Source organism: Herpailurus yagouaroundi, unplaced genomic scaffold (assembly GCF_014898765.1).
Source record: "Herpailurus yagouaroundi ecotype Mexico unplaced genomic scaffold, PumYag 77, whole genome shotgun sequence".
Lineage (NCBI taxonomy): Eukaryota > Metazoa > Chordata > Mammalia > Carnivora > Felidae > Herpailurus > Herpailurus yagouaroundi.
In genome coordinates this window covers 51,133,227-51,156,311 of record NW_024412388.1, presented here as the reverse complement: position 1 = coordinate 51,156,311, position 23,085 = coordinate 51,133,227, and the positions used below count along the sequence as shown (strand labels likewise).

The 23,085-nt window shown below is 39.4% G+C and overlaps 1 protein-coding gene and 1 pseudogene across 4 annotated transcripts in view; one reads left to right on the top strand and one right to left on the bottom strand.

The window, feature by feature from the left end:
• PATJ (PATJ crumbs cell polarity complex component) overlaps nt 1–23,085 on the bottom strand; it is a 372,856-nt gene that overhangs the window by 129,401 nt on the left and 220,370 nt on the right. For all 4 annotated transcript variants that reach the window (XM_040470436.1, XM_040470437.1, XM_040470438.1 and 1 more), the window contains exon 28: nt 22,011–22,207. In XM_040470436.1, the coding sequence (XP_040326370.1) occupies nt 22,011–22,207 (197 nt within the window). The remainder of the gene's footprint in view (nt 1–22,010; nt 22,208–23,085) is intronic.
• LOC121027229 (cell division cycle-associated protein 3-like) lies at nt 3,160–4,247 on the top strand (annotated as a pseudogene).

Below are 23,085 nucleotides of genomic sequence, written 5' to 3'. Positions count from 1 at the left end.
ATCCAAAATTGCAGAGCCCTGAATGCAAATGGCTCTTTCATTAATCAACTGCTACTATGCTTTCTCTGAGGTGGGCTCCAGTCTTCAAAGGGATTTTTTTTTCTTTTTAAAGTCTTTTTTGTTAGCAAAAGCTTGAACATACAGAAAATTGAGCTGTTTCATCTTTATGGAGATGCCTGCTTTTTAGCTGTGATCTTCCATTTTGATAGGATAAAATGTATGGTACTGTTATTCTAAGAGGGAAAAATTACAGCCCAAATGAAGAAAGCAGGTCATTAATTTTAATTTATCTAAGAGTAAATCTACAGTTATGTCTTCATGGTGCTGTTTGTGAATATTCAGAGGCTCTGGCTGTAGAAAGGCGGAACAGCTTGCTTGCTGTGGATGTTTTTTCCAGTGCCAACAACTGTGCCATTTACTGTTATGGTAGCTGCTCCTGCCAGTGTTTGGAGGCCTCTGGAGAAACTCGGTTCTGCAGTGCAAGACCAGGAACAGAATAAGAAACTCAACACAGAGTGAAACCTGATTTAACAGGATTATGTCAAAAAGGAAAATGCAGATCTCTGGCTTTAAAAATCTAAGACAAAGTCTCTCTTCTGACTTCAGAAATACGTTAGTAGCCTGTGAGTTCTAAGACAGGAAGGGCTCTTTTGTGTTTTCTTGGATCTTATTTAATATACAACAATTTCACTACTTAAATGAAAGGCACATACAGCTTCCAACTGCATAAGCAGTTTTTGTATTTCTTCATCACTAAAGGAAACACACGCCAGAGAAAATTCAGTAAGTAATTAGAAAGAATATGATGCATTTTATGCACAATTAACTTTAGACTGTCACTTATTCTATTTCTGAGAAGCTGCTGTTCTCTGAGGGCACTATTCTTTAAACAACAGATGTAGGGCATCTTCTAAGTATAGCACAGGCAAAAAAGAAAGCACTCTATACCTCCTGGAAGTCTTTCAGGTCAATTCTAATTAATAACAGCTATCATTTATCTGTACCAAAACATTATCCTAAGCTCTTTAGGCACACTATCTCATTTAAATCTCAGAACAACTGGGGTATTATGTACTTTCATCAGATGATGATAATCCTAAAGCACACCTAGACGTCACATCTGTATGGTGCACATAAAAATCAGATGATTTTGAAAGTCATCTTTATAAAGATGTCTGTTAAATAAACTCTGAGTGGGAACAGGAGGATGTGGTGACCTACCATCGTAGGTCATAGAGCTTTGAGATACAGAAGTCGGAATCAAAGCATCTTACCACAATGTACAGAGGAAATGCCTGAGAGTTGACTGCTAGGCTTTTCAAGTCTGAAATGCAATGTGGAGTCCCCTAAGACTGTACTTCTCTTCGTGCAAGCAAACTGCAACTTGAACAATATTATATACTTACTACCCTTTTTTTCATTGTACAGATACTGTATAGATTGATCCCCATTTTAATTTTTTCTGACTCATGCCAAAGGAAGACAATTAAAATATTTCATTTTGGGGCAAATACTGCTCCCATTCTTTTAGAATATGAGTGATCATTCAGATTATCAAGAAGTTAGAAAAAATATTATCATTTCCTATTTACTTCCAGTAAACTGAGGCGGTAGAGAAGTGCCTTTCCCAAAGTTTCTCCTTTTGAAGGTGACTCAATGATATAGAAAAAGAGTAATAAATTATTTAGATATGTCCTTATTTTTGTTATTATTCTTACTGGTGGGAAGAACCGTCCTAAGTTCTGATTTAGTGTTCCCATTACACCTAAATTATCTTTTTATTATCTTAATAGCTGAGATCTATAACTCTTCCACTCAAGAATAACCATATATCCTACTTCTGGGACAGTCCAGTTTATGCATGTTGAGTGACACTCGTAACGATCCTCCACATCTTTTCTGAGCTTCTGCGAGGTGGCCATATTCTGCCACATGGATGAAGGAGCAGGAAAAGCCATCACTTCCTGAGGTCCCCAGGCAACCCAATCTCCAGGTTCTGGGATGGACACCCATACTATTACAGTAAGTTCTCCCCTTTTTGGTTAAATCACCTTGAACTAATTTCTGTTCTTTCCCATCAAAAAAGTCTCCACCAATACAGTATCTGGGGCCCCTATTTCTAAATACTAACTTATACATTCAAGTGATATACCTCTTTTTATCTCCTAGTCTTATGCTCTCTCAGACACATAGTAATTTATCCTGGCATTCAAAAAGAAAAGAAAGTAGACAAAGGAAAAAGGCTTTCTGACCCAAGGAGATTTCTATGCTCTTGAGTTACAATTCTGATTTTCTTATCTGTTTGGTTTCCTCTTCTGAATACTGACAAAAAGGGCTTTCCGAGACCTCCACATGGTCAGTAACTTCGATCTCAAGCTCAGGGGGTCCCGGTCCCAGAAAGACACTGATATTTTATCATGGGTAAATTAACTCATCTTTTCCTAAATTCTTAATTTCTAGTTCAATGAGAACAGGGGCAAATGATAGCAGCCCTAGATACTGAAGACAATAGCCTTAAATAAGAAACATCTGTTTTTATAAAACTCAGAAGTCATATTATAACGGGTTTTCAGTGGGATTTCTATTTCCCTTCATAAATTGGTTTCTGCTACTGCAGTGGAGAAGGAAAAAAAAACCCAGAAAGCACTCTTTTGAGGTAAACTCTCTATATTTTGGTATCAAAGATTGGATATTTAATTGCATTATTTTACAGTTTGTAGAAGAAGTAGAATTAGGGTTAATACAGCAAGATTCAGCAAAAGTAAATGAATGTAAATCCTTTTGTTATACTACGTAAACTTTCACTTAAGAGGTCTTTAATGAGATTTACTTTACTAAAATTAATTATTCAAAAATATCACTCAATTTTCCATAGTTCAACTGAACATGAATATAAATTTATGCTGGAGAGCAACTCAATTAAATCTATTCAAAAAACTTACCAAATTGGAAGTCAAAGTTAATTAACTTAAGCTGGGATTAAAGATATTAATTATAAAAAACTAAAATTTAGTTCAAGCAACAGATTTGCCTGAGGTTTGAATACCATGTTATAGTATAATACCCAACAACACCACCTTTGCTCATACTTTTATTGAAGTAGAGGGATTTATTCTGAAGAGTTGAAAAATTATTATTAAAAAACTGAGCTAGGAGCTTCTGTGCATCCCAAAGAGGAATTGGGGCCTGGCGTTCCCTCCTTGCCCTGGTCCAGGCCCCGCCCCACCCCACCTTATTTCTCCTGGTGGAGATGGGCTCAGCCAAGAGCTCCCCGGTCATTCTGGCTTGGTTTCCACAGCACAACAAGCTTCTGGCCCGAGTGGCGGACCCGCGTTCACCTAGTGCCGTCATCCTGCGCACTCCCATCCAGATGGAGAGTTCTCTACAGCCAACCCTACCAGCAGGAGAGCAGTTGGAGGGTCCTAATGAGGCCCAAGACTCAGATCCCTGCTCTCCTACCCTTGGCATTGCACGGACACCTATGAAGACTGGCAGTGGAGACCCCCAAGCCCACTGGTGAAAAACAGCTGAATTAAGTCTTTGAGACAGAAGCCTCCAAATCGAATCTTCCCCCAGAGCCTGTTCTGCCCCTAGAGGCAACTTCACCTTCTGAATTGGGCTTGCCTCTGGCCACCCAGTTTTCCCTTGAGGACCGGATGCCACTCTGGAGCGAGACTGAGCTCCCCTCAAACAGGTGTCCTCCAAGGAGGAAGCAGGACAGCCCTCACAACCCCCCATGGCCTGCCAGGGTTCAGACAAGCCCTTAAGAGACCCTGAGACTCCCTGATCTTCAGGTTCTAAGCACAATAGACAGAAAGGAAATGGCAAGGTACTAGGGAGATCTCCCCTCACCATCCTACAGGATGACAACTCCCCCAGAACTCTGACACCACGACAGGGTAAGCGGCCTCCTCCCCTCAGTGAAAATGCTAGAGCACTAAAGGAAGGGGCCATTCTGAGAACTGGACGACTTCTGGAAACCGGAGGCCGAGTGTGGGAGCAGGGCCAGGACCAGGACAAGGAAAATCAGCACTTTCCAAACTTGGTGGAGAACTAGGCCGTGTGTGGCCCCAGCGCCGGGTTCACCAGGGGCCTGGTGATGTTGTGTCCTCACAGCCCTTCTTTCCCTGGGAGACAGGAAAGGCTCGTTGTCTTCAGCTCCCCCTAAACTACCAACTCGAGGACTGAGCACTTTCTTAGCCTTTATTTGTGTCTCGTGTGTTTCTTGTATATTAAAGGAAGTGATTAAAAAAAAAACCAAAACACGGAGCTAGAGTTCAGATAACTGGAACTCCTGATAATGAAAACTGACTCCTTCTCCCTACTTTACTTTTAAATATACTCTATTGCTTATATTTCATGACACTGGAATCTATAGGTTAACTTTTTCCTTTAATAAACTCTTTTTCTGAGTATAACACACATGTAGGAAAAAACAGTAAGTATAATTGATGAGACTTTTTATAGGTTAATTTTTAATCTAATAATTTCACTGCTAAAAGTTTATCCTAAAAAGATTAAAAATCTGGGAGTCAAAATGTCTATGATGGCTATACTTATAATAGAGAAAAAAATGAAAAAACCATACACTCATCAACAAAAGTTTTATTATATTTTCTATCGTTACGTTGATAAATGGAAAACTGTGTCATTAAAAGGAAGTGAAGAAGGATGGCACAGACCTAGATCCACTGCCATAAGAAGATAAAATTGGGGGCACCTGGGTGGCTCAGTCGGTTAAACATCTGACTCTTGATATCGGCTCAGGTCATGATCCTGCGGTTATGAGATTGAGTCCCACATCAGCTCCACAATGAGTGTGGAGTCTGACATTCTCTCTCTCCCTCTCTCTCTCTTCCCCTTCTCTGCTTTTGCTCTCTCTCTCTCTCTCTCAAAATAAATAAATATTTTAAAAAAGATAAAATTACTGAGTGAAAAAAGTAAATGACAAAATACGTTATCTATCACATTATTTTCATTTATGTAAAAGTTCTGAGTCTAAAAAAAGCTCCGTGAGTATATACTAAATGTCAACAATGATGATATCTCTGATTGGTGGGATTTGAGGTGATTTCCAGTTTGTTTCTGTATATTGATATTTTATTACTACTTTGTAATAATACCATTTAATAAATGCTTACAACACACAAGGCACATGCATATACACACATCTTAAATACATTATTTCACTTAAGTCTCACACAAATCAATAGAGGAATACATTATCATCTAATTATACAGATGGAGAAAGTGAAGTATATTAAGTTTAAGGAATTTAACCAATATAACAGATCTATAGCCAGTAATTATAGTCAAATCTGTTTGAGTCCAAAAGCCTGTCTGGTTAACCTAAGTAACTCATTTTTAATCCTGTGAAATTTTAAATCCAATTAATAGGGCCTCATAAATAGAAACGCCAGACCAAGAAATATTCCAATAAAAGTATATTAGATATACGTTATATCCATCCATTTACTCATTTATTCAACTGTCGTAGTGTAAGTGATGAGGATAGAGGAATTTTCATTGCCATCATTACCACAGCTATCATGTATTGAGCACCAGCTTTGTTCCAGGTACCAGATCCTCTGAAAATTACTTTATAGGAATTATTTTATTCAGTCAGATATGGTCCCTGCACTCGAGCAGCTGGTACTCCGGTAAGTTAACAGTCTTGGAAACAAAAATCTGCAATTGGCATTGGCATAATGAATGTAGGCATAAAGCAAGAAGTGACTGTCTCTTCTTGGAGATGGGTGGGTTGGTCTTGAGCAGACAGAAACTTAGCAGGCACAGGGGGAAGTGAGCAGCAGGAAGAGCACCAGGGCCAGGGAAAAAAACTGCAGGTCTTAGTTTCTAGGAAACACAGGTACTTTAGTATAGCTTTTGGGGTAGGGGTGTTATAGAAGTAAACAGGTCCTGTTCAAAGACGACCTTGTAGAATACTTTCCCTTTCCAAAAATTTTGGGCACTAGCCTCCATGAAGAATGATCCTCACTTTCCAAACCACCATTTCAGGTTTGCACATGGGAGAAGGAAAGAGAGAGGTACCAAGGCTAGCGATGGAACAGGGAAAGTGACGGAAACTCACATGAAAACAATTTCACTGTAATGAAAAAGTATTTCTGAAGAAAACTGTCACATTAATTTTTTTCTCAAAAAGACAAAATAATACACATCAAGCTCCAATAATTTAATACTTTGGGTAAAGGAGCAGGTTTTAAGGACTCAGTTTAATGATGCAGTGCTGAAATGAGGTAGGCAACTTCACTGTAATCTATTTCTTGTGAAGTACAATGTTCCCAAAGGAATACAGCCATTTAAAAGGCTTAAGCATGAGATTTATTTTTTCTCAAACAAATCTAATGAAACTGGAACACCTTCTAAAGGCAAAGTAATAGTAATACGTAGCTCACATCTCCCTAAATTTGATATATTCAGAAACCAGCATGTTTTTATTTTTTAAAGCTTATTTATTTTGAGAAAGAGCGCAAGTCAGGGAGAGGCAGAGAGAATCACAAGCAGGCTCCGCACTGCCAGCACACAGTCCGATGTGGGGCTTGAACCCACGAACTGTGAGATCATGACCTGAGCTGAAGTTGGAAGCTCAACTGACTGAGCCACTCAGGTGTCCCAAAACAGGTTGTTCTTTTGAATCCTAAACCTTGACAATTCTGAAAAATATTGACTTCAAGGAAGTGAGCAGAGAAATACGTTTATGTGCTGCTCTGATTTTCAGTGTTTCTGTGGAAGTTGCCCCAATTGCTACAGGTTGGTTCACTTGACCGAAATAGGAAGGAATATGTAAATGGAGGCAGAAGTATAATCTCTCTTCTTAACAGCTCATTAATATTGCAAAGGAATCATGTTTCCCTAGGAGGCTGAGGCATTGCAACCTACCTGTATTAGTGGTGTTGTTAGTCACAGAAGCAAACAGACTCAGGTGACCACTGATCTAGAATTCCTTCTTCCAAGAATTGGTACACGCTACGAATCAAGACTAGTAATGCTCAGCTTAACGTTTGCTTCTTTCATATGATGATCTACTTAGAGCTCTACTCCAATTCCCTCTGTTTTTAGACTTTTTCTCTTTTGCCTTCAAAATATTTTCCTAGATGCTCCCACAGATGTAGCCACAAACCCAGTGAATCATCAAAGGACTTCATCGAAGTTCCTAACTTCCCTCCTCCCAACTCCAGCTTCTCTTTTAAAAACTGTTTTTTTTTTTTTTGACACAAATCTTGTCAGTGAACCAGTCCTATAGCCTATAGAGTCAGGATTAGATCATGTGTATTTGATAGCTTTGAAAGCATATTTCACAGACAGTCTGGCACTGTCACACTGCTCTGCATGACAGGTCGGCAAGGCAGATGCTCTGGTATTTCTGTAACAAGGACACTGAGACTCAAACTCAGGGACTTGTATAGGGTTCTAGGTAAGACACCTGCAGAACCAGAATCCAAGCTCACATGTCCTGATCCCAGAGCCTCTTTCCAGCAGGTCTGAGGCTGGAATGGGTGGCATGCTATGGGACTCCTGCTACTTTGCTAAAGACTCGTCCTAATCACCCATAGCCCAACTACCTTCCTCCCTCTCCAAAATAATTTCCCAGCACCCAGTTCTCATTCTAAAGTGGTGAAGGCAGATAAAAATCCAAGTATCGACTTTAAAAACTGCCTCACCAGAGTATAGTCCTATTCTTTCGGTCACTTCCTCATGTGTATATGTATGATATATAAGTAAAGAATTTTTATTCAATTTAAAAAACTGCATCTGGGGCACCTGGGTGGCTCAATTGGTTAAGCGGCCGACTTCAGCTCGGGTCATGACCTCACGGTTCGTGAGTTCGAGCACTGCGTCGGGCTCTGTGCTGACAGCTCAGAGCCTGGAGCCTACTTCAGATTCTATGTCTCCCTCTCTCTGCCCCTCCCCCACTAGCACTCTGTCTCTCTGTCTCTCTCTCTCAAAAGTAAATAAACAACACCAAAAAAATCTTTAAAAAAATCTTTCAACCTGCATCTGGCAGGTTGGCTATGGTCTGATTACATCTAGTGTTTGCTAGATTTGGCGGGTGGGAAACAACTTCTTTTACAAGCTGTTAGAGGAGCAGAAATTTTGTGTAACACCGAAGAAAGATAATTTGATATTTTCTATGCCACATATTCAAACAATTGCACAAAGACATATACAGCAGTATGTTATAGTATTATTTGTACTGACATCTAAATAATATATATCATAAATGACATATTATTCAGTAAAAAAGGTATGCGAATTATGATTCTGTTTGTGTACATTAATTAACTTTAAAATCTGTTTGCACAATGTATGTGACTGTGCATGAGATCAAGAGGAAAGATGATAAGTTGACAGGGGTTACTTCTAGAGGAGTAGTATTACAAAGGTAAAAGAGGGAAGATGATTACTTTTACCTAAACCATTATAGTTTTTTATGATTACATGTTATTTTAAAAACATATAAAAAAGCATAATCTGTAAGTTAGAAAGACAAAAGTAGCAATAAGAAGTAACACCTTTATGACAACTTAGTATGTTAGGGAATCAATTAGAATTAAAATCTATTTGCTAACCTAATACTTTTGAGTCATAGCCAGAAACATAAGGATGGGAAATAAAATTTAGAGTCAAAATAATTTTAAATTATATTTAAATATTGTGCAAAACTTTGAGCCTTCAGCTCAAAAATCACCTTCTTTTCCTGCCCTAATTTTTCCAGTCACAGCCCCTATGTTAGGTCAATCCTATTCTCTTGGCATTTAAAAGGGACAGTATGGAGACAGAGACTCAAGTTGAAGGGCAGGAAGTACTACGGACCATTTCCCTTTGCTTTTTATGGATTCCAGGGCACATCTTATGTCCTTCTATGACAGGAGCAAAAATTCACATCTAGACTCATAATAAGATTTGTTATATACTGACTAGTTAAAAGTACACCTAGGCTCCACCTTTGGAGGTTATCCTCTAAGAGGATGGGGTGAAGGGTTGTTATTTAGGCAAACCTTTCCTATGAGTCTGATACACAAACTTGGTTGAGAGCAACTTATATAGCTAAAGAGATTTGTTTGGTAAACATTTTTGAGAAAGGATTTGCAGTTTCACGTTCCCCAGAATAGAGATCAGAAATTCGTTAGGCTAAATTAATATGCTGAAGTTTGAGGAGCAAACATTTAGATCACAGATTCAGACAACATTAAGTCTGAAAGATTTTTAATTTATTGAGAGAGAGAGACAGAGAGAGAATGCACACGCCTGTACAAGGAAGAGGAGGGACAGAGGGAGAGGGAAGGAGAGAATCCCAAGCAGGCTCCTCACTGATGCAGGGCTTGATCCCATAAACTGTGAGATCATGACCTGAGCTGAAATCAAGAGTTGGATGCTCAACCAAGAGAGCCACTCAGGAGCCCCAAGTTTGAAAGATTTTTAGAGATATTATTGACCATTCTTCTATCTTACAGTTAAGAGATGGCAACAGAGATTAAAGGATTTATCTGAGAAAAACAGTTAGTTAAAAATAGAACTGGTATTACAAGCCATCTCTCTTATAAAAATAGTACTGTTAACAAATAATAGCTAGTATACTTGTTTTTCCATTCTGTCATCTTCTTCACCTTTGAATTTCAAGTCAATTACCTAAAGTTAAGAAGCATTTAAACAATGTATATAAAGAAGAGATATCTGATTTTTATTTAGGGCAGTAAGAAAAATAATGTCATGAACTTATGCTAAAACAACTGGGCTAGGTCTTTAAAACATCTATGCAAGTATACTGAATAAAATACATGGGCAAAAGAATAGAATGATGGAAATACTCATCTGTATTGAGGACTTATTTAAGTAGTTCAATATAGCTGGATCAGAACAGTGAAGCAGTGGCAGAAGCTGGAAAGGAAGGTTAAAGATATCTCCTGAGGGGTGCCTGGGTGGCTCAGTCAGTTAAGTGTCCGACTTCAGCTCAGGTCATGATCTCATAGTTTGTGAGTCCAAGCCCCGTGTCAGGCTCTGTGCTGACAGCTTAGAGCTTGGAGCCTGCTTCGGATTGTCTCCCTCTCTCCCTGACCCTCCCCTACTCATGTGTTCGCTCAGACGTGGACGGACTCTCTCAAAAATAAATAAACATTATTAAAAAAACATAAAAAAGAACATTAAAAAAAAAGAGACAGGGTGTGCATGGGGCAGGGGCAGGGGCAGAGACAGAGGGAGACACAGAGTCTGAAGCAGGCTCTAGGTTCCTAGCTGTCAGCACAGAACCTGACGTGGGGCTCGAAATCATGAACCGTGAGATCATGACCTGAGCTGAAGTTGAATGCTTAACTGACTGAGCCACCCAGGCATCCCCCACCCCTCCACCCACCAAAAACAAAGATATCTCTTGAATGATTTTGAATATTATGATAAAGAGTTTGAACAATGCCATTAGTCAGTGTCTTTTTGTGTGATACTTAAATTTCATTTAAAAACATATATAGATAACCTAAGCAGGTGCATACAAAGCATTTGACAAAATATAATGTCAGATTGTAATTTAAATGGAAAACCCTCTTATCAAATTAGAAATGGAAAGGAATTTCCTTGGCTTATGAAAAACCTACATACAGCTAAGGTCTTATTTAATCATCCGACACCAAATGGCTTCTGAGACTAGGGGCACAAAAGAGAGAGAGAACAGAAGGTGAGAGAAGGAAGGAGGATAAAGGTCATAATGATTGAAAAGAAAGAAATAAACTCCCTATACATGGATGAATGATCAGTTACCTCCAGAGAATGCTAAGGACTCAACAAAAAAACTACTAGAAGTAAAAAGTTAGGTTAGCATGATTATAGGATACAAGGTCAATATACAAATACATGAAAATCAATTGTATTTCTACATGCTAGCAACAAAGAAGAATGAAAAGATAAAAATTCCACTTATAAGAGCACTGAATACAAAATACATAGGAATACACTTACCTGAAAATGCAAAAGTTCTACACTGCAAACTATGAAACACTTCAGAAAAATTATTAAATGGGAATATCACATTCATAATTTGGAGGACTCCATATTGTCAAGAAGTTTAGCCTCCCTAAATTAAACTATAGATTCAATACAATCTCAATCAAAATCCCAGCTGACTTTCTTAAAAAATTAATAATTTACAAGTTGGTTTTAAGATTCATATGGAAACTCAAAGGAGCTAGAAGAGCCAAAACAACTTTTCAAAAAATAACAAAATGAGGACTTGGTGCTACCTTAATTCAAGACTTGCTGTAAAGATATGGTAATCAAGGCAGCATGATAGGCAGATTAATAGAAGAGGACTGAAAGTCCAAAAATAGACACATAGTTATATGGTAATTTCATATTTGACAAAGCGCAAAGGAAGTCAATGGGGGAAAAAAGTCTTTTCGCAAATGGTGCTTGAACGAGTAGGTACTCACACGGAAAAAATAAACCTCAAATCCTATCTCACACCACACATAAAAATTAATTCAAGATGGATCACAGAACTAAACATAAAAGCTAAAACCATAAAGTTTTTAGAAGAAAATATAGAAAAAATTACTTGCGATTATTGGAGGTAGGCCAAGATTCTTAGGGCAGTAACTATAAAAGAAAAGAATCTATCTGAAGGGCTGCTAAACAAGAAAAGTGTTCAACATCATCAGTCAACAAGAAAATGTAGGGGCGCCTGAGGGGCTCAGCCCATTGAGCGTCAACTCTTGATTTCGGCTTTGGTCATGATCTCACAGTTTGTGAGTTCAAGCCCCACGTCGAACTCCACACTCATGGCGCAGGGCCTGCTAGGGATTCTCTCTCTCTCTCTCTCTCTCTCTCTCTCTCTCTCTCTCTCTCTCTCTGTCTCTCTACCGCTTATACGTGTACTCTCTCTCAAAATACATAAATGAATTTAAAAAAGAAAAAGTAAATTAAAGCCACACCGACCAGAGGAGCTAACGTTGTAGAACAACCAGAATGCTCACACACTGCTGGTGAGAATGTTTAATGGCCCAGTTACTTGGACAAAAGGTGTGGCGGATTCTTTGAAGTTAAGCACACAACCACTCTGTGTCCCGCTCATTTACCATTAATATTTATCCAAGAAAAAGGAAAACAGTTGTCCCCAAGAAGACCTGTCACACAAATGTTTGTTTCCAGAGTCACTGCTGCAAAAAATCCGAAAGTCCATCTACAGGTAAACTGAGAAATTGTGGTAGTTATACAATGGAATATCATTCAGCCACAAAAAGGAACAAACTACTAATATATGCAACAGCACAGATGAATCATAGGCGAAGTCAAAGAAGCTGGACACAAAAGAGTGCATACTGTATAATTCCATATATGTGAAGTTCTAGAATAGGACAAACCCATGAAAGGAAAACAAAACCAAACATCAATGCAGTGTTTGCCTCCCAGGATGGGAATGAAAGATTCCAGCGGGAAAGTACATGAGAACAATTTCTGGGGAGACAAAAATGATAGATATTTGGATTATTCAGGAGTATATAATTGTCAAAATTAGACAGAGACTATCTGTGCATTTCTTTTTCTGTAAGTTTTATCCCTCCCTTCCAACTATAAAAATAATTGCATAGGTGTGGACATATGGAGGTACAGGTGATACAGAAATGACAGTGTTGATAATTGGTGAACCATGTGATAGCTCTACAGAAGGCTTTCATTACATAATTCTGCTTACTTTATAGATGGTAAGAGTTTTTTTAAAAGGAGGAAAACCACTTTCCAGGTAAGGTTTTCCCAATAGAATACCTTCTGATTTTCAGTACTCAAAGTTCATAGGGCCTGCATATACTCTCAAGAAAGTATTTTTCAGTAAATGTTTACATAGGAAACTTTTGTATCTACATCCCCAATACAGAGTAAAACTTTTTTTTTTTTTTATTAAATTTTTTTTTTCCAACGTTTATTTTTGGGACAGAGAGAGACAGAGCATGAACGGGGGAGGGGCAGAGAGAGAGGGAGACACAGAATCGGAAACAGGCTCCAGGCTCTGAGCCATCAGCCCAGAGCCTGACGCAGGGCTCAAACTCACAGACCGCGAGATCGTGACCTGGCTGAAGTCGGACGCTTAACCGACTGCGCCACCCAGGCGCCCCCAGAGTAAAACATTTTAAATGAGATGTTGTGAGGGAACAGTCTCCGGGCATATTCCAAATGCAGAATCGCAGAGCGGTGTTTGGAACCATACTCAGTAGCAGCAAGAAGGATGTGCAGTTTGAATGCTGCTGTAGTGAACTGGAAGCCGTGTTACTGTACACAATGCAACTGTGTTAGCAATCATACTGTTGGGTGACAGTCCACACTTCATATCCTAACATGACTGTGTTATTTACATGCACTTTTTTTTAAATTGCGTTTCAGTAACATTTTAGAAAATTGGCGGGAGGAGGAGTTGGGGTTCATGTGTAATGAACGCATCAACTTTCCTGACTTAAAATAATTAGAAATATGGGGCGCCTGGGTAGCTCAGTTGGTTAAGCATCTGCCTTTGGCTCAGGTCATGATCTCACGGTTCGTGAGTTCCAGCCCCGCATCAGGCTCTGTGCTGACAGCTCAGCCTGGAGTCTGCTTGGGATTCTGTGTCTCCCTTTCTCTCTGCCCCTCCTCTCTCTCTCTCTCTCTCTCTCTCTGAAAAATAAATAAACACTAAAAGTTTTTTTTTCTAAATAATGAGAAATAGGCTGATGGCTACTCTTTGGAGCAGAACATCTGATTCTCAGGTTGGATTACTGATTTTAGGCCTACTCCTTAAAAACTATAATTAAAACATATACAACCACATTTTGACAAGTTTAAGCAGCTGCCTGATATCGTTAGGAAGTCAAACCCGGAATAAGAATTTCATTAACACTTTTCTTTCAGGCTTCATGCCTCAAGACTTCATAGTGACTACAAGAAATTTCCATTGTGCAAATGGAGCAAAATACAGGCATAAGTTATATGCTGAGGTTGATATAAGGAGACCCTTCGCCATAATCTAAGAGTATATCTTTCCAGACTGCATTTCAGTATGGTCATTATGATGGCAATGAATAGGACTGGAAGGAGGTAGAGAAGAAACTGGAAAAAGCAGGGAACAGGGACCTGGAGAATTACCCCAACAAGTCATGTAAGAGCTGAGGGGAAACTGCAGAAAGTAGAGTCTTGAGACATACTGCTAAAGACCAATTATTCGTTCCAAATGGCAACTTTCTCCCCAGCATACGTTCCCTTCCCTGTTTTTTATATTCTTTTCACAGTAATCTAAGTTTCTTTGATTATCCTCACATTTTTACTTTCTGCTTCCATGGCACTTTCTCTTTCACAGCACTTTATCTCTGATTTTAAGATAATGCGGTTCACTGTAGAAATCTCACATAAAGCTTTTGTACAGTGATAATGAGGACTGCAATAATAAAAACTAAATGATTGTCATTCCTCTCAAAGATCAGTAAGAACATAGACTTTTAGCCCAAATATTTCAGCAGTATAAAGACAATGAAGTGTGACTAAATAATTAAAACTCTTCCCCCAACAAGCCAGAGACAGAAACTAAAAGGGCAGAGATAAAGTTCTAAGACTTCATGCAAGAAATACAGAGAAAAATGAGGCCACCCAATATGAGCTAGGTCTTACATAATATTTCCTTCAGCCTGAAAATAAAACCTTACCTTTACAATGGTTTTGAGGGGGAAAGCTCTTAAATTATGAAGTTCAGAGAAGCTCTCAAATTGGACAAGAATAACTCAAAACCAGATTATTTTTCTTCTTTGATTTTTGAGAGATGGCTGTAATTTCACTGACTGCATTCTTCTATTGAACTCAAAGTGGCATTCAATTTTAAGAAGATAAAAAGAGTAACATGGTATTGCATTGTGAGAGACTATTTCAGATATTTTGAACTGGCACCAGAATAACTGCATTAATCTACTCTACCCAAACTACAAAATGATGAGAAATTTACTTATCACTTTTTTAAGTAGGCTTTTTGCCCAACGTGGGGCTCAAACTCATGACCTTGAGATCAAGAGTCACACACTCTACTGACTGAGCCAGCCAAGAGTCCCCACTTATTACTTTTTAGAATCATGATTGGGGCGCCTGGGTGGCTCAGTCGGTTGGGCATCCGACTTCGGCTCAGGTCATGATCTCGTGGTCCGTGAGTTCGAGCCCCGCATCGGGCTCTGTGCTGACAGCTCGGAGCCTGGAGCCTGTTTCAGATTCTGTGTCTCCCTCTCTCTCTGACCCTCCCCCATTCATGCTGTCTCTCCCTGTCTCAAAAATAAATAAACGTTAAAAAAAAAAATTTTAGAATCATGATTAATCCACAATGAAATAACGTAAGAACTTTAGAGTCAGAAAAAGTTAGTGTTTGCCTGTTGACTCTACCCCTTCAGATCTCAGTTTCCTTATCTGTAAAATGGGGATTAAAATAACACCTACTTTTATCGGTTTGTTATAAAAGTTAGAATAATGCACATAAAGTATTTAGCACTGACTTGAAAACAGTAAGTATTCGATGTGAACTCAATTCCTAATACCGCTTTCCTACCCCAAATGTTCTCTTAATGAGTACATCTTTTTGTAACTCATATTGGATATCATACAATAGATTACCTGGGAAAGATGACTTAATGAGACACAGACAGCTATTGATTATATGCTGTAATAACCAGGAGGCTGCACTGTGAAGAAAGAAAAAATGTTACACACACAGGAGAGGCCCCTTTATGTGTGAGGTTGACCATATTCTTCTGTTGACTTTCAGAGTTGTGAATTGGGCTCTAGGCTATTTTAAGAGCTCCCAAATGGGGTCACTTTAGCTATGCATATGGGAAGGTTATATTCAGGATCTGCTAAAAGTATTTATTTTTGTAAAGTTTTAACAACAAGTGCAGTGAGAAATAACAGACATAAAATAAATTACTTGTTTAAAATGTAAAATATGTTTTAACACTCATGAAACCACTGACACGATAAAAAATTTGGTCAGTTTATTTTTGCACTTTTAGCTATTATAAACCTATCTCTTAACAAAACTAGGAAAAATATATTGCAATTTTGCTTTCCTTTAGTCTTCTTTCTGCTCCTCAAACTAGTGTTTCCCCAATGGGATATTTTATTACATGAGGTCTCTTAGGGCATAATTATTGCATTAGGAAGCACTCATCAGGGAGTGGCTGGGTGGCTCAGTCAGTTAGGCATCTGACTTCGGCTGAGGTCATGATCTCATCGTTCATGAGTTCAAGCCCCACGTTGGGTTGTGTTGACAGCTCAGAGCCTGCAGCCTGCTTCAGATTCGGTGTCTCCCTCTCTCTCTGCCCCTCCCCCTCTCACACTCTGTCTCTGTCTCTCTCAAAAATAAATAAACATTTAACAAAATTTTAAAAAAATTAAAAAAAGAAGCACATGTCATAAAATTACACCCATGTATGGCAATAATCTATAAAAGAGCCAATCTAAGGTGACAGAAACTTGACTGAAAATTAGAAAGAATCTTATCTGCAGCTGCACAAAGGCTAGTGATTTGTTTAGTACCCTTCTGCACTTCTAAATCACATTTAAGTCTTCCGAACATTTCAAAAATAATTCACTGGCAACAAGCAGAGGACAAAGAACCAGTGTTGAGACCAGGGAGGTGGTAAGAGCCCTCAGGTAGGAGTTTTGCCACAAAGCAGCTATGTGTACCTGGGCCAGTCACTGAAGTTTTATGGTTTCTGTTCTTTTTTCTCTTACGAAATAAACATAACAAGACAATAAGATCCGAGTTCACTTGTGGTTCTACGTCTTCATTCCTGGCAAATATGGGAAGTATTGTGCTTTTTATTTGTAGTGTCTCTTAAGTAAACATGTTAGACACGTGAAACATAACAACATTCAGCTTTGGTTATCCTGCAGGCAAATGTCCCAGAGGGAATGTGTGTGCTCTGTGGCGCAGGGCGTGGGGGCCCGATGAGACACAGCTCTCCAGGCTGGCCCAATCAACTGTGCAGGTCTTGTGCCACCCACCCTGCTGCTTCTGGCTGCTTTTCTAACCTGACAAATCACTCCAATTCCCCATGCAGCATTATCCACTCTCTCTTCCCACACTTGCACTGTAGGGGAGATTATAAATAAATCCTATATTCATAGGACAGCGCCATGCCCAGGCCTGTGTATTTTCTGGGACTAATTGCTCAGGGAAAGCCAATGCTCTGGTGCAAGTCTCATTCCAGTCTACATGGTAATTATATGCTAATGCCTTTTGAAATTAATTCAGAGCCCCCACACCAGCATCGTGGTAAAGGGTAAAGAAGCTGAGATTTAATCACATTGTCTTCTGGGGGCTTAATGTAAGATTTCTTTTATACATGAACTGGGCCATCGGTCGACAGAACTTGCTGGCTGCTCCTGCACTGTAACAATGCAGTCCCATAGCAAGAAAACTGCTGGTGAATGGCGTGCCAGAAATCAGTCGCAGACAGGCTCCGGTAAAGAAGCAGAGCTTCTGACTTCAAAGAAGGCACAATGCACGTTCGACCAAGCTCTTTTCTCCTTCCTATAAATCAGCCTCATCTTGGGGCCTAAAATAAGTCAGATCAACTATAAATAAAAGGAAGCTCGGAGCAAAGTAGTAACACAACAATAGCAACAAAGCAGTCATGAGAAAGAACGGGAATAAATGGTGGAGTTGCAAAAACAATCAAGACACAGATGACTTTACCTCATCAGGGAGAGAAGTCACAAAAAGAAATGGAGTGTGTGTGGGTAAGCAAATATACAAGATTTGCACTAGCCCAGAGACCTAGTAAGTGTAATCTAAAAGCCCACTCTGAATGCCTGCCACACAATGCAGTGTCCTTCTACCAGCTATTGCTCTGCAATATCCAAAGAACAGCTATTTTAACATTGGCTTTCGGCTTTTCTGGTATTTATCGTTAAATCATTTTCCTACTCTTGGTTCAAAAGCACATTGGATTTAGGGCACCTGGGTGGCTCAGTCGGTGAACTGTCCGAGTTTGGCACAGGTCATGATCTCACGGTTTGTGGGTTTGAACCCCGCATCAGGCTCTGTGCTGACAGCTCAGAGCCTGGAGCCTGCTTCGGATTCTGTGTACCCCTCTCTCTCTGCCCCTACCTTGCTCGTGCTCTGTCTCTCAAAAATAAATAAATAACAGGTGCCTGGGTGGCTCAGTCGGTTGAGTGTCCGACTTCAGCTCAGGCCATGATCTCATGGTCTGTGGGTTCGAGCCCTGCATCGGGCTCTGTGCTCACAGCTCGGAGCCTGGAGCCTGCTTCGGATTCTGCGTGTCCTCTCTCTGCCCCTCCCCTGCTTGCATTCTGTCTCTCTCTGTCTCTCTCTCTCTCAAAAATAAATAAACATTAAAAAAAATTTTTTAAAATACATAAATAAATAAATAAACCATTAAAAAAAAGCACATTGGATTTGATATCATGCACTACACAAATTCCTCGCATATCATAGAGAAATAATCAAAATTTTTCTCAGCTATAAAAAGAAACCAGGGAAATGTTTCCCACACAAATTTTTTTCCCATCATCCCTGACTTACAGCCAAAAGTCACATGAGAAGATGGGTTATAAATGCTTAAGAAACCGGTCTGTGCATGTTTCCATTCTCTTAGTTTTTTAAGATGCTACATGGAGCTATTGAGGAAAATAATGGCTTCCCTTTGGGACATACTTTCAGAGGCAAATGTATTAACATAAACGAACTAAAAAAAATCCAGATACACAAATCCACATGAAAATATTATTTTATAAATAATATCAGTTGACACGTGTTACTTTGCGCCAGATACTGTGGCAAAAATCTGACCTACCTTTTCTCATTAATTCTCAGAACACCCTCGAAAGTTGATGCTATGCAGTCACTAGACTATAAGCTCTATGAGAACAGGTACCATGGATTTTGTTTACTGATGTAAAATCAGCACTTTGTTCATACACTGCTTCTTGCGTGAGAGATGAATAGCAAGATACTTGCTGAATAAGTAATTTTCATTTGATAAATGAGGCAACTGAGGGTTAAAGAAGATAAGTAATTAGCCAAAGATACAGGATGCTAGAATCTATGTTCCAACATATATTTATTGGTCATTTTTTTAGAGAAGAGAATCAGGGAGGATTGGAGGAAGATCAACTCATTGCCATGTTTAATCATCTTGTTCTTTCCACCTCTGCAAGAAGATAAAGTTGTTGAATAGCAACAAAAGAGCCAAATTCAGAAAGTTCAAGAAAAAAAAGAATAGGTGGGGTCCAATATGGCAAGATGTTAATATCCTTTTTCAGACAAGAGAGCTCTTCTAGCGTTTAGCCTAGAAAACAGAGATCTGAACTTTCTGTCTGCAAGGGAGGAAAATGTGATCTAATGAACAGTCAACTATGTGCAGTGCACTTTGTTAATTAAGCCCCTTCTGAAATGCAACTCATAACTGGAAGAACTGCGAGAAGTGAAAGCAGGTCTTCCAAGTTCAGTGCTGGCTGCCCTATACACAGTAGACTTTCGTGTATGGACTGCAACACGTGCTCATTACTTGGCAGGCACTGCTCATTTCTTACCATATCTAATACAGTGTCAGGGAAATAATATACCAGTGCTCCTGTTGATCTGGATCCCAAGGGCCATTATTCCATCTTGAGTCTTTTTTTTTTTTTTTTTTTAGTTTATTTTTGAGAGAGAGAGCACGAGTGCAGAGGAGGGGCAGAGACAGAGGGAGAGAATCCCAAGTAGGCTCCACATTGTCAGTGCAGAGCTCGATGTGGGGCTTGAACTCAGAAACCAAAGGATCATGACCTGAGCTGAAATCAAGAGTCAGGCGCCCAACTGACTGAGCCACCCAGGCACCCCTCCATCTTGAGTCTTAACAAGATAGACTAGAACTAGAAGCTTTGTGTTCTACATTACTGCCTTTGGAACATTTTCACATACAAGATAGGAAATCCATGTCTACGTATATATAACAGAGGAACTTCAGAGACATGATTCCATAAAGGTTAGAGGATCATAAATCAGGATTCTCATGGATCTAGAACAAGTGGGGTTTGGTTGAAGTACCACAGGGCACACTTAGAGCATGAATCTTGGAGTCCGGTGAGCCTGGGTTCTTACTGAAACCTAGTAACTTAGTTCTGTAATATTAGGCAAATTACTTACATAGTTTTCTTATCGACAGAATGGGGACAGTACCAGTACTTACCGGATAGGGCTGTTGGGAATACTGAATACAAATGTGAGAGCACCTACGTACCAGTGATAACTCAGTAAATTAGTTTCTACTTTCACTTTGATTACCACAACCATCAGTGTAGCCTCACTGCTGAAGTCTCTAAGCATCAGCCAAAGGAAATAAACGTGAAGTGATGAATTATATTGGTTATTATGTACTGCCACCTTTGATTTTTTGCTTACTTAATGATTACGCAGGTCATTGCTACTACCCAGTGTGGGTCCCTTTCTTGATGCTGTATTACAAAAGAACAAGAAAAGTAATTCCAAAAGTGACTTCTTGGTGGAAACGGCTTTTAGAGGGGGAGAAACTTACTGAGGCTTAGGAAAGAGGCATGATGTTCATGGTCGCACAGTGAACTGTCTGACCAGTTTGGGCTGTAAATATCATGAAGCAAGTCAGATTATGGGTGCCTATGAATTCTATTTTGAGTCAAGGTCTGAAGAGGAAATCATAAAATGCAAAATAGGGAACCCTCATTTTCAGTGAGCAGCCTGATACTCGTTGCCTCTGTGATTCAGGTCCTTTAAATGTCCAAGTGTTGGAGCATCTTATCTCAGAGGCTGCGGAGTGCACTGGTTAACAGAGAGCTGAGAAGTCAAACTGCCTGATACTGAATCCCAGCAGCGTTTACTCTGTGACCCCACTAGTGAAAGAGGTTGCTTGTCTGACACCGAGTATATATAAGCTGCTGTTATTATTATATTTTTCATTTTGCAGTGCAACTATCTTTTTATGTCTGTTTTCTTCCTCTAGGCTGTTAACTATCTGACTGAAGGGAATGGATGCATTCATCTTTCTTTCTGTGTCCGGTCCTAAGAGACACTGAAGCTATGTTTGCTGAATGAATCAAAGACTCTTAACAAGCAAATGAATATCAAAGTAAGATAAACTCAGAACAGAAACTCTGACTTTAAGGGTGCCTGGGTGGCTCAGGTGGTCAAGTGTCTGACTTGGACTGCAGTCATGATCTCCTGGTTCGCTGAGTTTGAGCCCCGCATCAGGCTCTGAACTGCCAGTGCAGAGTCTGCTTGGGATTCTCTTTCTCCTGCCTCTCTCTGCCCCTCCCTGACTTGTGTGTGCACGCTCTCTCTCTTGCTCTCTCTCTCTCAAAATAAATGAACAAACTTAAAAAAAATAAAGAAAAAACCCCCCTGACTTTAAGTTGAGGAAAACAAGAATAACCTTTTCAGATTACTGATGAAATCATCTAGAGAGTAGTTGGCAAAGGATGAGCTGTCTCCTTAGCCCTTCTTACCTTTATCCTATTCCTAAATAAGGAATCTACATGGCCTTAGCCCACATCATCAACTTCACAGATATTAGCCAAGGCTTGAAAACCAGTTCACAAAGTTTTGTTGGTTCTAACACCTTCCCAAAAAACTAAATGACAACAACAAAAACAAATGCCATACTTCTAGTTTATTCTAAGGCTAAAGAGAATTCTGATAAATATGAATAATAGTAGATAAATACACAATTTAGTTTTGAACATTTTGGAATATATGTTAAAAACAAATCCTGTTCTTTCAATATGCTTCCATGAGATTTTAACTTACGGGTCCCTAAATTATTTTCAAGACTAGTTTTTACTCAAGCAGCAAGTAACATTTGCAAGCGACAATACGATTTCTGTTCTTCCTCTGGAAAATGATTTTGAATAGTCAAAGAAAACATAATTTGTAACATTCTTCCCCATCGCCTCATTTTCCTGCAGAATATCCTCTTCACCCCTTCACCTTAGTAAAAGAGAAATTAAAAATCTATGCCCCTCACCTCCAACAGTTCATCTCCGATACGCATTCGCCCGTCCGTGGCAGCAGGTCCTTCCGGGTTAATTCCCACCACAAATATGCTCATGCGTGACCTGTCTTTATTGCCAGCAAGACTGAGTCCAAGTCCATTCTTATCCTTTTCAAGCTCAATAATGTGCAATTCTCCAGGCAGGTCTGCATATCTTTGCCTGATTTTTTCTATTAAAAAAAAAAGGGTAAAATAATTTAAATAGAGCACTCGAATCTATATTTTAAAGGCGTCGGCATGTTCCCATCCATACCGTGATTCCTCCACCATGATGGTCTCTTTCTGAGAACGAAGTAGTAGAGGTCATTAATATCTGTATGTATAGGTTCCAGTTAATTATTCCATCTCCATCTAAAAAGGTTAGTTCAGCCATAAAACCTTCTCTGATTGTTCAGGTCACATTGGCCCAGACTTTCCGTGCATTATTTTCTTCCCTAAGACAATGTGGTAGAAACCCTGGCTTCCCTGTCTGCTTCCAAAAAAGAGAGAGGGTGGGCAGGAAACAAAGAACATATACTGATCACCAGCTATATGACAAGAGAGATATCATGCTGAACAAAACAGACAACATTCCTATTCTCATGGACTTGCTATCCAGTAGGAAAGAAAATCAACAATTCTCTTCTTAAAAATTTTTTTAAGTTTTTTTATCTTTGAGAGAGAGAGGGAGGGAGACAGAGAGTGAGTAGGGGAAGGGCAGAGAGAGGGAGACAAAGAAACTGAAGCAGGCCCCAGGCTCTGAGCTGTCAACACAGAGCCCCATGCAGGGCTCGAACCCATGAACTGTGAGATCATGACCTGAGCCGAAGTCGGACACTTAACTGACTGAGCCACCCAGGAGCCTCAACAATTAATTCTAAATAATTACAGTTAAGTATACAAAGGGTATAAATCCTTGCATGTTAAATGAGTAAAAACAAGGATGTTGATTTAGCGGTCGGATCTCAATTCAGTACAAAAATCAACCACTTACTCAAGGTCCAATAATTAACAGATTATTCTGTGGAATTCTACTTCTTCATCTGTAAAATGGGCATGATAACACCGA